The sequence below is a fragment of the Pavona decussata genome, unplaced genomic scaffold (genome assembly GCF_977016875.1).
Source record: "Pavona decussata unplaced genomic scaffold, jaPavDecu1.1 SCAFFOLD_161, whole genome shotgun sequence".
Lineage (NCBI taxonomy): Eukaryota > Metazoa > Cnidaria > Anthozoa > Scleractinia > Agariciidae > Pavona > Pavona decussata.
In genome coordinates, this window is record NW_028145572.1 from 92,501 (window position 1) to 108,996 (window position 16,496).

The 16,496-nt window shown below is 38.6% G+C and overlaps 1 protein-coding gene across 1 annotated transcript; it reads left to right on the forward strand.

Annotated features, from left to right (window-relative positions):
• The first annotated feature begins 13,374 nt into the window (after positions 1–13,374).
• On the forward strand, positions 13,375–14,676 carry LOC146464537 (adenosine receptor A1-like). Its single transcript, XM_085129589.1, has one exon. It carries the CDS (start codon positions 13,375–13,377, stop codon positions 14,674–14,676), a length of 1,302 nt encoding a protein of 433 aa, XP_084985715.1.
• Positions 14,677–16,496: the final 1,820 nt, after the last annotated feature.

The following is a 16,496-nucleotide window of genomic DNA, read 5'->3' on the forward strand; positions in this document are numbered from 1 at the left end:
AGATAACCGACTGGTTACGAAAAGACAAAGGGAACTTCCTTCGCCAAAAATACCGTTCTTCCGTCAATCACATCTCCGAAGAAGAGGCAAAAGAAATACAACAATGTATGACAATATTTCAACAACAGTCTGTCGCTGATGAGGAAGAAATTTTAAAAGAAATAGCGGAGATGGAGTACGAAGAAATCCTGCCGAATTTCGACTTAAATTTGGACCTAATGTTTGATAAGTAAGAATGTGTTGCAACACCCATGACAAGGACCCTGTACTTTATGCAACATTTCTTTCATTTGGACACATAGTTAGCCAATTGCACATTTTTTGTAAATAGATTTTTATGAGTTTTTATTTTACCTGAATGTTTTCACCGATTTTACTTGGTGTAATGAGTGTCAAAACAACCGAGGTCGGCCCGTAAATATTTGTTATATTTCTTATTTGATGATTGTAGATACCTTAGGCGGAATGAATAATGGCCGTTCGCGACTGCTGTTATTGTTTGTGATGAATTAGTTATACAATAAAGATAGATATTTATCAACGACAAATTATGGTGGCCTTTGGTTATTTTCGGACTTTAGAGTAATTCTTCCGAAACCGCTTGTTTCAATCACCTTTCATTGTTGTCACCTTTACAAAAATAATGAACTTATAACCGAATGTGACGTTTCAAGTTCTTACAAGTGTTCAAAAAACTTTTCAGGAGATAAACCCATAAAATTTACTACTTTCCGGTAAACGTAAAAAAAAAAAAAAAAAACGCTCAAGACAACGCGCGGTCTTTGGGAAACTGTTATTCATTGCTATCAATATAGACAGTATGCTTAAATAGTGCGTCTACAAAAATAATTTACTACAACAAAATGATAACAGGCAAATGTCTAGAGTACTTCAATTCTGTTAATCCTTAGTCCTAGTGTCGGCAGGTTTAAAAATTCAAGGCCAAAGAAAGTTAATGATGGAAGTTCACATCTCGTGACGATTGTATCTTACAAAGCAGTTAAACTTCAGCGCCAAATAATCTTGCAAAACTTCCTGTTGTCCAGTCGTATGTGTTACATTCGGAAAAAAAAAACAGTAGAAAATAATGAGTAGATAATTATGAATAATAAACATTGCTTTGTGATCCGTGAACTCTGTTTATTTACCCTTTTTTAAGATCATTTTCCTAGGACTCAGTTTATTATCTGTATAACAATGGAACGTCCTCTGTTCAAGCAATACACCCTTGGGACCAAGACAATAAAACTTGGTCTTTGACACGCCTGCCAGCCCTATTAAAACATCAGTAGCCGACATTAACCAAAAACATCATTTAAATCGCACCTTAGCGGTAACGCGCTCTATTTCATTCCAAACGATACCGCATACAACCAAGCACATATTTATGCATACATCCTTTTTCGGCCGGCGCATTTAACATTTGGTTGCCTATCGTGGTGGAAGGAATTGACTGTCACGGTACCCTGGACGATGGCGACCAACAATGCTTATGGCTTCAACTTCTTCTAAGTCTTGAATCTTGCTAGATTTGTTATTCCTGCGATTTTTGCGATATTTGTAATGAATGCTTTTAGCTAGCAAGAAAAATCCTTGTTACTTTTGCGAAATTAATTTGCTAGCAAATTCTTGCTAACAAGGTCGATCCTGGACATATCTCGAGTTCGGTGGAGAAAAGAAAACAAATATCGTTTAGCCAAAAGAAAGCATTTATTGAGACTTCGGCCAAAAAAGGTTTAATATGTGGTAATTTCCGTATATCAACAACATTGCAATTTATATTTCGGCTATTTATAACCGAACGATTAGACTATAGTCTTTGTGAAAGACTGTTAGCCGCTAAATCCCAAGGTATTCTTTTTAATGGCTTGTAATTCAGTTCGTGTTAAGTTGTTAGGGATTGGAAGTTATTGCTTTTCTTGCTTTCAGTTTGGCGTCAATGATTTCTCCAAAATCTCCTAGACCATCCATGTAACAGTCCTAAATAACTTTGTAAACTGCAACTTTTAAAGATGTTAATTGGCTGCATGTTATCAGAGGCATTTTATCTTCTAAACATCTGTTTTGCTGCTTTTTTTATTTTTTCGCTATTGTTGCTGATTATAATCCACGGCTTAATAGTTTCTCGCGCTTCCATTGGTCGAAATGTGTATTGCGTGCGCACTTGCTTTGGGCTTGGTATCCTTAAACATGAAAATTTGGCATTGGAACTGCCCACACTGAATACAAATGTTTAAATTTTCAGATAACTGATACGACGAACCGTACTGATAAAATGGTTTCAATTTGATAGACGTTCACTTATCCCCTTTTTTCCTGAAATAATGACTGAAATTAATAAAAAATCTTTGCTCGCAAACGGCGGAGTTGAGCCCATTGTGAAAACAAAAACTGTTAAGCGTTCCTTTGGTTTTCGATTAATATCCTAGGAAACCCATTGGTTGTTGAACGGGAGTTTTAATCAATGCCTGTTGTGTTATTTACAGAGATGTCAGTAATGCTTCGCAAAGGTTTAACTACATAGATGCATATTTGATGACAAAAGGCAGTGTTTGGCAAACCGCGATGCAATAATTCTGACTAATTAGTTTGCTTGAAATCTTCGTTCTGGCGCCGAACTCTTTGTTTTGCGGACAATCAATCTATTGGTGAGTTTTGCGCTTTTCTTGTATTTTGGTTTCAGTTTCCAGCTGTGAGCTAAAATTCTTTGTCAGTGCTTTTCTTGATAAAAGTCATTACTAATTAAAGATGTTAATATAATGCAGCCACATTTTAAACTCATTCGATCACTGCACGAAAACAGTCAGTCTTAGTTCGCCTACCAAGCGATACACTTTCCCAAGTAACGAGTTCAGAGATCTTCTCTTGTCGCTAATCTAGACACAGTTTTTTCGCAAGGAATAACAAACGCTAACATTATATCAAACAGCGTTTCGATGTCATCGTACTCTGCAATGGACTTACACAGCGCAAAAACAGCCGCCAACTCTTCCTCCGAAATCAGGTCTGTGTTCATTTGTGCAGAAAAACCAAATTTCGTGTGGGATTTAACTGAAAATACAATTCCTTGGATTTTAGTCGCTGTCGTATCCATTAGTTCTCCTGTAACAATTCTTTTGAACGCACTAGTGATCACTGCTGTTAAACGAAGGAAAACATTGCAAAGCATCTCCTACATTCTATTGTCGAGTCTTGCCGTTACGGATCTTCTAGTAGGCGTTATAATCATGCCATTATCTGCTGCTGTTGATGTGTTAATCGCCCTTCAAAAGGTTCATGGTGTTTGTATGATAGACTTTGCCAATGTGCATTTGATGTTTTTCATTTTTGCCTCCTCGCTGCACCATTTGACTTTGATTGCTTGGGAAAGGTATGTGGCGATCCAAAAATGTATGAACTATAGGAACATTTTAACAAGAAGCCGTGTGAAAAAACTGGCGATAGGAGCTTGGTTTGCAGCTCTGTTGACAACGGTTCCAGGAATACTACTGGAAGCACTCGGCACGGACCCTAAGTTCGAGGTAGTGTGGTTGAATATTAAGGTTGTTTTGGGAACTGCTGCATTGATACTTATTGTATGTTTCTACATCATGGTAAAAATTGGGGTACGTAAACGTCAACTAAGCCAAATCAGCCAAGTCAGTTCTCTAGTGGAAGCAAAACTTGAAAACAAAGTAGCCATAACAACTGGCTTAATCACAGCTGCCCTGTTTATTTCTTTCCTTCCACCTATCGTTGTGAGTACTTTGGGAAACTTTTTTCCAACCTTTCGGAAAAACTGGGCTTTCCGTTCGGCGGAGACACTGATGCAGCTAACCTCTGTAGTGAATCCATGTATTTATTGCTATAGAGACCGCCGCTTTAGGAATGCCCTGCTAGAGCTTTTACGAATACGGAAACCTCAAACCTCACCGGCAGACGGTGCCGAGCGATTTGGAAGGCGAAAAAAGCAGTTGGGTTTCCTGAAAGATGTCAAAGAACAGCAAAACGTAGAAAACCATAAGGCTCGCTTTGCAAGGGCAGCATCTTACCATCAAGCCTTGGTTTTAGATGATGCTCCTCGAAATTTCCTCCCAGGGATGTTGAAAAGCCGATCAATGTCAGCTCCATCGCTTGGTATAGGAAACAGCGTCTGCCATGGTTCACATCAGAAGCAGCCAACGTGTCCCAATGTGTCCGCAACTGCAACAATCCATGGTTTAAGGTACAACACACACGCTCTTCCGTGATATAACAGGATCGCCGAGCTCAATGAAAACGGATCATTGTGCCTTCACGAACTCTTCCAACCGTTGTCAGAAGGAACAGGAGAGCATTGTTCGGAAATGTAAATCAGCACCATGCTACTCAATAAACCGAGTGGACAGTCAGTTTGAAATCTCAGTCAAAGATCCCGGATTTGGAGAGTAAGAGTAGACAATAACATAATTACAGAAAATGAAGCAAATTCAGGTTTCTGAAAAGATTTTATTAAGTGAAATGGAAATTAATTTCAACTTGTTTCCTCCGTTGCAGTTTCCATCGATGTTTCGTTTGCATGACACAACTGTCTTCGTGTTGATGGGCGCGACCTGGCACTCCTGCAATAGCCTGCTGTTGATCACGTGAAAATCACGTGTACGTCACGTGGTTGTGGTCGCACATGCACAGCTTTACTCTTTAGGCCTTAGACCGAAGGTGTTGTCAAGTACTGTATGTAAAACCATAGATAATCTGCCTTGGGATTGAGCTATAGTGCTCAGCTGTTGATCACACAAACTGGGACACTACAAAACTAAAGTGACATGTTTTGCGTGTTCTGCTGTTCTTGTATGCTTAAATCAAGCTGTAGTGTAATAATAACTAGCTTAATAGTTGAGAATGATGTATTATTCAAAAAGTGACACAGGCATACTCGGAAAAAAATCCGAGTGCTCCTATTAGGAGTCAAACCTAAGACCTTCCAGTTACTAGTTCAGATGCTCTACCATTGAGCTACAGGAGACTCGTGGGAGCTAACGCCATTAAACTAGGTTCATGGGACAAACATCCTGCATACTGCAAGGATTTGAATGTCAACGAGTGGCATATGCGCAATGGAATAAATGTGATCGAATAGTGAAAGCCTGGTGAATAAATGAGACTTTAAGATTAATAGTTGTCTCCTTGTTTGTTCGTGGGGGTTCTGTGTTGTGTTTAATTTTGGACCGAGTTTTCGATCACCAATCACGGTTTCTGTGGACCAATAGTAGGGAACAACGTTTTGTGGTTTTAAGATGCATATACTGTAGCTAAGGGAACTACTTGAACTAAAGGACCTCTCTCGAATTAACCGCCCCCCCTCCCCCCTTGGGACAATCAATTATCAAAACTTTAAGCTATGGTTTATTGATGTTGAAAAGGAGAAAAAAGAACGAGAATTAAATGTTTTTCTTATGATTGTTCCGGTGTTAAGAAAAAAAATAACAAAATACATTTCGGGCAGTTTCATTCTTCTTCTTTAGATAGCAAAAAAGAAACAAACAAACAAAAAACGAAAAAAAAAGAAAAAAAAAGTGTACTCTTGTTACAATGTAACCACACTTAAGACACATTGTGAGGATTATATGAAGAACAAAGCATTCTAAAGTTGGTGGGGAAAATACTCCCTAACATGTATCGTTAACGAAACCACGGTCCTTTTCTCCAACGAAGTAGCTGTTTAGTATAGGGAGCACAATACCTGACTTAACCAAATTTTCGTTTGTCCAATAGGATGGTATTTTCCACTTCCAAGAACGGGAAATCCTACTCGAGAGATTAGACTGCATCATAATGATTTTTTCTGCAGAGATTTCAATCTGGATCCGGAAAAAAACCTACTTCACTGAAGAAATTCCCATGTCAATGTCATCGGGGTTTACTTATGAAGTTATGTTTTTGGATAAAACTAGGTTATACGAACGATCACCTGATCTGCTGAAAAAATAATCCGGCTCTTTCCGGAAAGATAAATCCTACAATCCCAAAGGGTTCACAAGAAATTCGATACCACAAACTCCTAAAAGTTCGTCAAGTAAAGTCCAAAAACAATTCATGCTAAAAGTCAATGCTGAGGTTTATTTTATATATATATTTTTTTTGGCGAGCTTTTCTTGCGGTAACTTTTTTTGGGGGATGTTTCAGTTCCTCTCTTTGACAACCAAGATATTCAATTCACTACACACTTAATGTATGGTCCCGAGGGAAAGAGCTAGGTTTGTTTTCCCGAGAGTCTTGATGTTTCCCGAGACGAAGTCGCAAAGTCGAGGGAAACATCAGGACTCGAGGGAAAGCAAAACTAACTAGTTTCCCGAGGGACCATACATTAAGTGCTTTGTTATATATTTAGACCTTCCCTTCAACAATCACAGCAAAACAAACAACTGAGAGGGCAACAACTGCGCAATTGTATCCCGGTCGGGATACATTTGTTTTTGATCAGGGGCAATCAACCAATCACAGTGCTCGTTTTGTTGAGTGAAAGTCTAGGTATATAACAATATGTTATAAATTAGAAATTATGGAATGAATATCGTTTGTTAATTCATTGCTAATCATAGTTTGAAATTGGTGATTCCAAAGTAACGTCAATTTAAACTACGGATATTTGTTCTAATTAATAATGCTTTAGAAATACACAGGCAAGTAAAAGCTAGCGATAAAGCGGTATATGTTCCGACGTTTCGGCGACGTCATGACGCCATTCTCAAGGAATGAAGTTCAACGGAGTAAGATCTTAGATTTGCATCAATGGATATTTGTTCGGTTGGGTAAAAATCAAAACAATTTTATTACAGTTTTTGCACGCCCGAGAAATTCAAATCCTTTTTTTTTTTTTTTTCGACTATCTGTAAATACAATCACAGGAAAACTGCAATATTTCTAGATGGCAAACCTGAACTACATCCCACTAAAAACGTCAATTATGAAACAACATCCCTGCCAAAATTTATTGCTGTGCTGGATTAATAGAGCATTAACATGGATAATGACGACAGGGTAATCAAAGCGATCGCGATTCAGAATTCAAGTTCATTAAATACGAATAAAAAAAATAAAAAAAACCTTGCTAGAAAAGGCAAATATTCAACAGTTTATAAGATGAGTTCGGAGGAGAAAAGAACACAAATATTATTTAGCCAATAGAAATCTTTCATTGAGACTTCGGCCAAAAAAGGTTAAATGTGTATATATATCGACAACATTGAAATTTATATTTCAGCTATTTATAACCGATGAGACTGGTCTTTGTAGAAGACTGTTAGCCGCTCAATCGCATGGTATTCTTTTTAATGGCTTGTAATTTAGTTCGTATTAGGTTTTTGGGATTGGAAATTATTACTTTTCTTTCTTCGGCGGTCGGAAGAGGGGAAGAAAATAATTCTGACTAATTATTTTGGCTGAACTCTTCGTTCTTGCGCCGAACTCTTTGTTTTGCGGATAATAAATCCATTTGCTAGTTTTGCGTTTTTCTCGTATTTTGGTTTCAGTTTCCAGCTGTTAAGTAGGTTTCTTTGTCACTGCTTTTTTTGTTAAAAGTCATTACTAATTAAATATATATGTTAATATAAGGCAGCCAGATTTTTAACTCATTCGATCACTGCCCGAAAGCCGGTCAGTCTTATAGTACATTTTCCTAAGTACTGAAAGATTTTCTCTTGTCATTAATCAAGACGCTGCTTTTTCTCAGCGAATAACCAGTGCTTATATTATATCAAACAGCGTTTCGATGTCATCATACCCTGCAATGGACTTACACAGCGCAAAAACAGCCGCCAGCTCTTCCAACGAAATCAGATCAATGTTCTTTTGCCAAGAAAGGCCAGATTTCGTGTGGGATTTAACTGAAACTACAATTCCTTGGATTTTAGTCGCTGTCGTATCTATGAGTTCTCTTGCTACAATTCTTTTGAACGCATTAGTGATCATTTCTGTAATTCAAAGGAAAGAATTGCAAAGAATCTCCTATATTCTGCTGTCAAGTCTCGCCATTACGGACCTTCTAGTAGGTGTTATAAACATGCCTTTATCTGCCACTGTTGATGTGTTAATTGCCCTTCAAAAGGTTCATGATGTTTGTATGATAGACTCTGTCAATGTGGATTTCATGTTTTTAATTTTCGCTTCCTCGCTGTACCATTTGACTTTAATTGCTTGGGAAAGGTATGTGGCGATCCAAAAATGGATGAACTATAGAACCATTGTAACAAGAAGCCGTGTGAAAAAGCTGGCGATGGGAGCTTGGTTTGCAGCTCTGTTGACATCACTTCCAATAATACTACTTAAAGCAATCGGCGCGGATCCTAAGGTCAAGGTAATGTGGTTAAACATTACGATTGCTATGGGAATTCTTACATCGATACTTATTGTATATTTCTATATCATGGTGTACCTTGGAGTACGCAAACGAAAACTGAGCCAAATCAGCCAAGTCAGTTCCCTAGTGGCTGCGAAACTCGAAAACAAAGTTGCCAAAACAGCTGGCTTAATCACAGTTGCCCTGTTTATTTCCTTCCTTCCATCATCCGTTGTTCTTATCTTGGGAAACTTTTTTTCAACCTTTCGCAAAAACTGGGCTTTCCGTTTGGCGAAGACACTGATGCAGCTTAACTCTATAGCGAATCCATGTATTTACTGCTACAGAGACCGCCGCTTTAGGAATGCCCTGCTAGAGCTTTTACGAATACGGAAACCTCAAGCCACCCCGCCGGCAGACGGTGTCGAGCGATTTGTAAGGCGAAATAAGCAGCTGGGTTTCCTGAAAGATGTCGCAGAACAGCAAAACGTCGAAAACTGCGAGGCTCGTTTGGCAAGATCAGCGTCCTGCGAGGCAGCCTTGGATTTAGATTACTCTCCCGGAATTCTTGGAACGATGTTGAAGAGATCCATATCAGCTCCATCGCTTGCGGAAGGCAGGAGCTTCTGCCATGGTTCACATCATCATCAGCGAACGTGTTCCTTTGTGGCCACAACTGCAACAGTCCAAGATGCGATAGGAAGCCAACGTCAAGTTGGTAAAATACGTCCAAATTTGGAAAATCTGACGTTGCAGAGCTGCAGTCAGAAGAACGAACGTCTAGTGAAAAAACAATTAAAAAGATCCATGTCATCTCCTCGCTTGCGTAAGTTAACAGCTCCAGTCAATATTCACAGCTGTTGACAACAACTACAGCTATCCACACTGGATGCGGTCAACTCAAACAAACGGAAATCTAAACATGATTTACGGAAAGAGATGAAGAAAGTTCAAGGCACAACAGACAGGCTCTTCCGTGATATAGCAGGATCGCCTAAGCCAATGAAAACGGATCATTGTGCCTTCACGAACACTTCCGACCGTTTTCAGAAGGAACAGGAGAGCATTGTTTGGAGACGTAAATCAGCACCATGCTACACATTAAACCAAGTGGCCAGTTTTGAAATCTCGAAAGATTCTGGATTTGGATGTCAGATGTAGAGTAGATAATAACATAATTACAGAAACTGAAGGAAATCCAGCTTTCTTAAAAGATTTATTTAAGAGGAGTGGAAATTAATTTGAACTTGATAGGTCAATCCTCAGCTGCCCGAGCAAATGATGACGTCATAACTGCCAAATGGCGGCCATCTTGAATTTCTGGATTTCCCCAAAAGTTCAGGAAAGCACCAAAATTTTAAGCGAAAACTAATCAAAACAAATAAAGGAACATTGATATGAGCTAAAAACACAAAAGTTACAGAATGAAAAGTGATTTTTCTTCAATTTAAAGGGGGATTTCCTATTTTCCGAAAAAACTTCTCGTCAAAAAATTGGTTGCCAGGGTAACATCAACATCAATCAATATCAACCGACCACGTCAATGTCTTCCCAGATATATGTCTGAAAAAGTCCTTAAGTTTAAGGGCGTTTTCTCAAATATTAAAAAAAATTATTTAGGTTCAAAGTCGCCGCGGGGAGAATTTTCCCCATCCCCCCCCCCCCCCCCCCCACCCAATCTAGATAAGATTAAGGGTCGAACATTATGTAATGTTTAAAACCACGTGCTGCAAGTTTTATGAACGGCTTCAAAAACATTCCTGGAAAAGCGTGTGTCAAGAGAGTTCATAACAATGCTTTTGTGAACGTTGGAAATTAGCATACGAGAAAAACATTCAACACCGCATACTAATAAGGAGGAGGTTTAACCACTGCACGTGATGTTTTATCGACCATTTGATAGGTTAATGGGCTTATGAATTATTAATGAGTTTTTGAAGTGCGAACGTAAAATATGTTGAGGAATCTAGTCCATTAAGTTTTTTTATTGTCTTATTACACTCAGTAAGAAAAGAAAATGATCTCCTTTGTTGTAGCGTTGGAAATACGTAAAATATTAGTATTACCCTTTTAATAGCATCAAATTGTTACAGTAAAATGCCTTAAAGTTGTCTGGCAAATGGAAGTAATGAAACTCGTGAAGGTAATAAATTCATGACTGTGGTAGTCATGGGCGTTTTGATTTTTGCTAACTTCTTCATGGCTGCAAAAACGTACTTCACTAAAGAAGTATATATATTGTAAGTATAATAATTACTGTAATTATGACAAATACTGTAAGAAGTGGTTAGTATTGTATTCTGTGTCACGTAAAGATAATAAAAGTTTTTTGGCAAAAAAAAGAAATGAATGGAAGGAAAAGAAATTGTGATGTGAATGTCATCGGAATTTTACCTTTATTCAACCTTTATTCAAAAATTTCTAGTCCTGCATGGGGAAGACGCCATGTCGCTGTAGCCAATTCAAAATATAGCCGCCCTTATTACGATCTCAGCCATTTTAAAGTAGATTGAGGCCAGGATAAATCAGTGGAATAGGAAAAGAATGGCAGGTGTCCCCCGGTAAAAAGAGTTGATAAAACTCTCATACACAAAACAACTCTTCAAAATCATTTTCCACACGAAATACACACAACTAACTCATGATGGCTTGAGGAGTTTGTACGTTTTGATTTTCAATAACTTCTTCACGGCTGCAAAAATTTCTATCCAGCAGAGAGCGTTTCTGCAAAAACTTACTTCACCCCCAAAAACTTACTTCACTGAAGAATTTCCCACGTGAAGGTCATCTGGTTTTACTTTACAAAGAGAACATCACGTGATAATCACGTGATCTCAAAACGAAACTCGCGGCCTTTTGAAAACATTTGCAATGGGTCGGCAAAGAATTCGGTGTCACAAACCCATCAAAAATCACAACAACAAACAAACTTTTTCTTTTTTGCCGATGATTTTCGTTGTAACGTTTTTAGTTAAACGTTTCAGTTCTTTTCTTTGAGAACTAATATACATTTCTATAGAAAATTGAAAATTATGGAATGAACATCAATGTTCCCTTGACTCTATGTTAGCTGTATTTTAACTACCGACATTTATTCGGTTCTTGGGTTCATTCGTTAAAAATCAAAATAATTTTGGTACAGTTATATTGCAAATAATTAATTCCTTTGTATTTTTATACTGTTTAGTTTTTAGTTGCCTGTGACCTCTTAAGGCTGGTTTCCATATGATCGCGGATCGCAGATCGCAGATCGCAATAAGGTCTGCGATCGTCTGCGATCGTATGGAAACTACTTCTGCGATCGTCTGCGATCGCGATCGCAGACGATCGCAGAAGATAGAACCATGTTCTATCTAAAGGCTGGTTTCCATATGATCGCAGACCTTATTGCGATCTGCGATCTGCGATCCGCGATCATATGGAAACCAGCCTTAAGAATAGTAAAATACAGTTTCTCAAACGCTGCAACTTTTCTTAAAGGAAAAACTGAATTTCATCCCGGGAAACGCCCAAATCAGTAAAATACAAGTTCTGCCAACTGAACATTATTGATATGCTGTATTTATCAATAGAGCATAACCATGCATTATGGCAAACCAGTTTTAAGCGGTCACTATATAAATGTCTTGTTGAACAAATGCAAAATGTCAAATAGATTATAAAGTGAGTTTGGAGAGAAGAATACAAATATTGTTTAGCTGATAAAAGGCATTTTATTTGGGACTAAGGTTAAAACACTCATTGTGTGATAATTTCCGTGTCAGGTGGGCAACGTTTCCAAATTTCAAGCTATTCATAGGCAACAGAATAAGCTCAAGTGTTTCTTGGGTCTTTGAGACTTTGCGAAAGCTTGTTAGCTGCTACAGCGCACGGATTTCATTTAATGGCCTTTTTTTGGTGGTGTTTGTGATGGTCGGCGGGGGGGGGGGGATTTTTTTCTTCCAGTTTTGGCGTCAATGCTTTCCTACATTCATAACGCACCAGTCATATAAAGAACTTTTCAATTTTTAAACATCTTTTTTTTCTACTTTTACTGACATCGGCAGTGTTGCTGATTATAATCCACGAATTAATTTTCTTGCGGTTTCATTAGTCAATATATAAATTACGGGGCACTTGATTTGGGGTTGGAAGCTCACACTAAATACGACTATATCAATTTTATATTTTAAAATTATAACTGATGTAACAGGCCGTATACAACCGATTGCACAGACGTACAATCAGTCATACTCTTTTTCTTGAAAGTAAAAAACGATATTCGCTTGAAAATGGTTGAGCAGCGCCCACTGAAAAAAACATTTCAAAATAATTGACTTTGATGTCCGTTTGATTCCGGTTAAGTACATCTCGGGAAAACCATTGATTGCCTTTCAATAGTTTTAATCAACAACACCTCGCGACGTTTTCACTGCATAGATATGCAAATTTGATGACAAAAGGAAGTTTTTGACAAACCGCAATATAATAACCAACTCTGGCTAATTGGTTTCGCTGAAATCTTCCTTTCGACGCCGAACTCTTTGTTTTTGGGATAATCAATCCATTAGTAACTTTTGAGTTTTTCTTTTCTCTTGGTTTTGGTCTGCTCTTAGATATTTAAAAAAGTGACAGGCCAAACACAACTCCCACTGGTTGCTCAATGTATCTCAGACCTGGAAAGTGCTCTCCCGAGTACGTTTCTGAGAGATTTTTCTGTTTTGATCAAATTGTGGTGAGATCGCTCTGCCGAATGACCTTTTGATCTGGATCGTGAAGGAAAATACTCAAATTCACTAAGTGGAGGTTTTCTTGTTATTTGGAGTCGTTTGGATTAGTTTCTCTATGCAGTTGTGTACGCTAATTGCTCTGTGGAATTTGTTTAGTTTTATCGGCACACAGATTTGAAACTCACTCGATCACTGTTGTATCCAACACACTGCACGCAAACAGTCAGTCTTAGTTCACCGACCAAGCACATTTTCCTAAGAAACAAAAAAGATCTTCCGCTGTCACTATCAAGCCAGAGTTCTTTCGCCAGTAAATAAGCATCGCTTATAGAATATCAAAGATAATTTTCGATGTCATCATACTCTGCAATGGACTTACACAGCGCAAAAACAGCCGCCAACTCTTCCTCTGAAATCAGGTCAGTGTTCATTTGTCCAGAAAAACCAGCTTTCGTGTGGGACTTAAATAACACCATAATTCCTTGGATCTTGTTCCCTATCGCATCCGTTGCTTCTCTTGTTACAATTCTTTTGAACACATTAGTAATCATTGCTATAAAGCAGAAGAAGGAATTGCAAAGAATCTCCTGCATTCTGCTGTCGAGTCTCGCTGTTACTGACCTTCTAGTGGGCGCTGTAAACATGCCGTTATCTGCCACTGTTGATGTGTTAATCGCCCTTCAAAAGGTTCATGGTGTTTGTATGCTAGACTCTGTCAATGTGCATTTGATGTTTTTAATTTTCGCCTCCTCGACGTACCATTTGACTTTGATTGCTTGGGAAAGGTATGTGGCGATCCAAAAGTGGATGAACTATAGGACAATTGTAACAAGAAGCCGTGTGAAAAAACTGGCGATAGGAGCTTGGTTTGTAGCTCTGTTGACAACGCTTCCAGGAATACTACTGGAAGCAATCGGCGCGGACCCTAAGTTCGAGGTAGTGTGGTATAACATTAAGATTGCTTTGGGAACTGCTGCATTAATACTTATTGTATATTTCTACATCATGGTGTACACTGGGGTACGTAAACGTAAACTCAGTCAAATCAGCCAAGTCACTTCTCTAGTGCAAGCAAAACTTGAAAACAAAGTTGCCAAGACAACTTGCTTAGTCACTGCTGCCCTGTTGATTTCCTTTCTCCCAATAATAGTTGTGGGTGCCTTAGGAAACTTTTCTCCAATCTTTCGCAAAAACTGGGCTTTCCGTTCGGCGGAGACACTGATGCAGCTAACCTCTATAGTGAATCCATGTATTTACTGCTATAGAGACCGCCGCTTTAGGAATGCCCTGCTAGAGCTTTTGCGAATACGGAAACTTCAAGCCACCCCACCGACAGACGGTGCCGAGCGATGTGTAAGGCGAAAACAGCAGTTGGGTTTCTTGAAAGATGTCGCAGAACAGCAAAACGTCGAAAACCATAAGGCTCGCTTTGCAAGGGCAGCATCTTACCATCAAGCGTTGGTTTTAGATGGTGCTACTCGAAATTCCCTTCCAAGGATGTTGAAAAGCCGATCTATGTCAGTTCCATCGCTTGGTATAGGAAACAGCCTCTGCCATGGTTCACAACAGAAGCAGCCAACGTGTCCCAATGTGGCCACAGTTGCAACAATCCATAACGCAAGACGAAGCCAGTGTCAAGCAGGAAAAAGTAGGTCCAATTTGAAAACCTGACGTTGTAGAGCTGCAGTCATAGGAACGAAGGTCTGGTGAAATAAAGTTAAGAAAATCCATGTCAGCTCCATCGCCTGATTACAAGATTCACAGCTGCTTACAACAACTACAGCTATCCACGCTGGATGCGGCCAACTCAGAAAACGGAAATCTAATTCTGATTTACGAAAAGAGATCAAGATGGTTTAAGGTACAACAGACAGGCGCTTCCGTGATATAGCAGGATCGCCGAAGTCAATGAAAACGGATCATTGTGCCTTCACAAACTCTTCCAACCATTGTCAGAAGGAACAGGAGAGCACTGTTTGGAGACGTAAATCAGCACCATACTACTTAACAAACCAAGTGGCCAGTTTTTAAATCTCGAAAGATCCGAATTTAGAGAGTAACATGTCAGATGTAGAGTAGATAATAACATAATTACAGCAACTGAAGGAAATCCAGCTTTTTAAAATTATTTTATTTAGAGGAGTGGAAATTAATTTGAACTTGACAGATCACTCCTCAGCTGCCCGAGCGACTTTGATCACGTGAAAACCACGTACAAGTTGCGCACTGCCTTACTCTTTAATATATTTTATTGCTGATTGGCCTGAGAATTATTGTTGCCTCATTATGTCAGAAATATGCTTGGTAACCCCCAATTTTCTTTTGCATTCCAACAGCCCTTTCTAAGATATACATTTTCCACCTAGTCATAAACGGCGCAATAATACCTCTGTGTTATTACTGACAAAAAAAATGATTACTGCTATAATAATGTCTTAAGCAAAATGTTTTCATTTTTTCAAGCTGCAGGTTGATTTTGTTTGTTTGCTTGTTAGCTACAAACCCTTGAATTTTAACGAGAATTAAATATATTAAAGCTTGCGTAGGTCATAATGTTATATCGACGATAGTGAAATTTGGTTAGTTTAGCTAAGAGATTAATAGCATGAGCTAATTATTAAAATATCGAGCTTGAAAAGTGGAGCTCCATAGCAAAAGAACTTGTAATGAACTTTTTTGAAACCTTGCACAGTTGCGCATTAGATCTAGTACATCAAGAAAATACAAGGTGACCATGCCTGTTTTCATGCTTTTGAAGTTTATAACCACATTTCTAACTTGTGAAAGAAATATTTACAAAACCAAGCCTTGAGAAAGAGGCACTGATTGCTTCCAGGAAACTACTCTTGGCAATAATCGTATTTGTACGTTTGACCTCCGTAGCAGGAAGTAATGACGTCATGATTGCCAAATGGCGGCCATCTTGAATTCTGGATTTCCTCAAAAGTTCAGGAAAGCACCAAAATTTTAGCGGAAACTAATCAAAACCAATAAAGAAACACTAATATGAGCTAAAATCACAAAGGTTACAGAAAGAAAAGTAATTTTTCTTCAATTTAAAAGGGTATTGTCTATTTTCCGAAAATAATATCCCGTCAAAAATTGGTTGCCAGGGTAACATCCACGTCAATCAACATTAACCGACCTTGTCAATTTTTCCCAGATATAAGTTTGATAAAGTCCTAAAGTTTCGGGGCGTTTTCTTAAATAATAAAAAAAGTATTTTAGGTGAAGTCGCCGCGGGCAGAATTCGCCCCCCTCCCCCTTTACTCCGTCCCGGTCTAGTATGTAATGTTTAAAACACGAGCAGCAGTGTTTTATCGGAATTTAAAACCACGACGCGCAGCAGAGTGGTTTAACACCCGATAAAACACGTGCTACGAGGTTTTTGAACGGCTTCAAAAACATTCCTGGGAAAGCGTGTGTCAAGAAAGTAATACTGTAATACTGTAAGAAGTGGTTAGTATTGTATTCTGTGCCACGTAAAGATA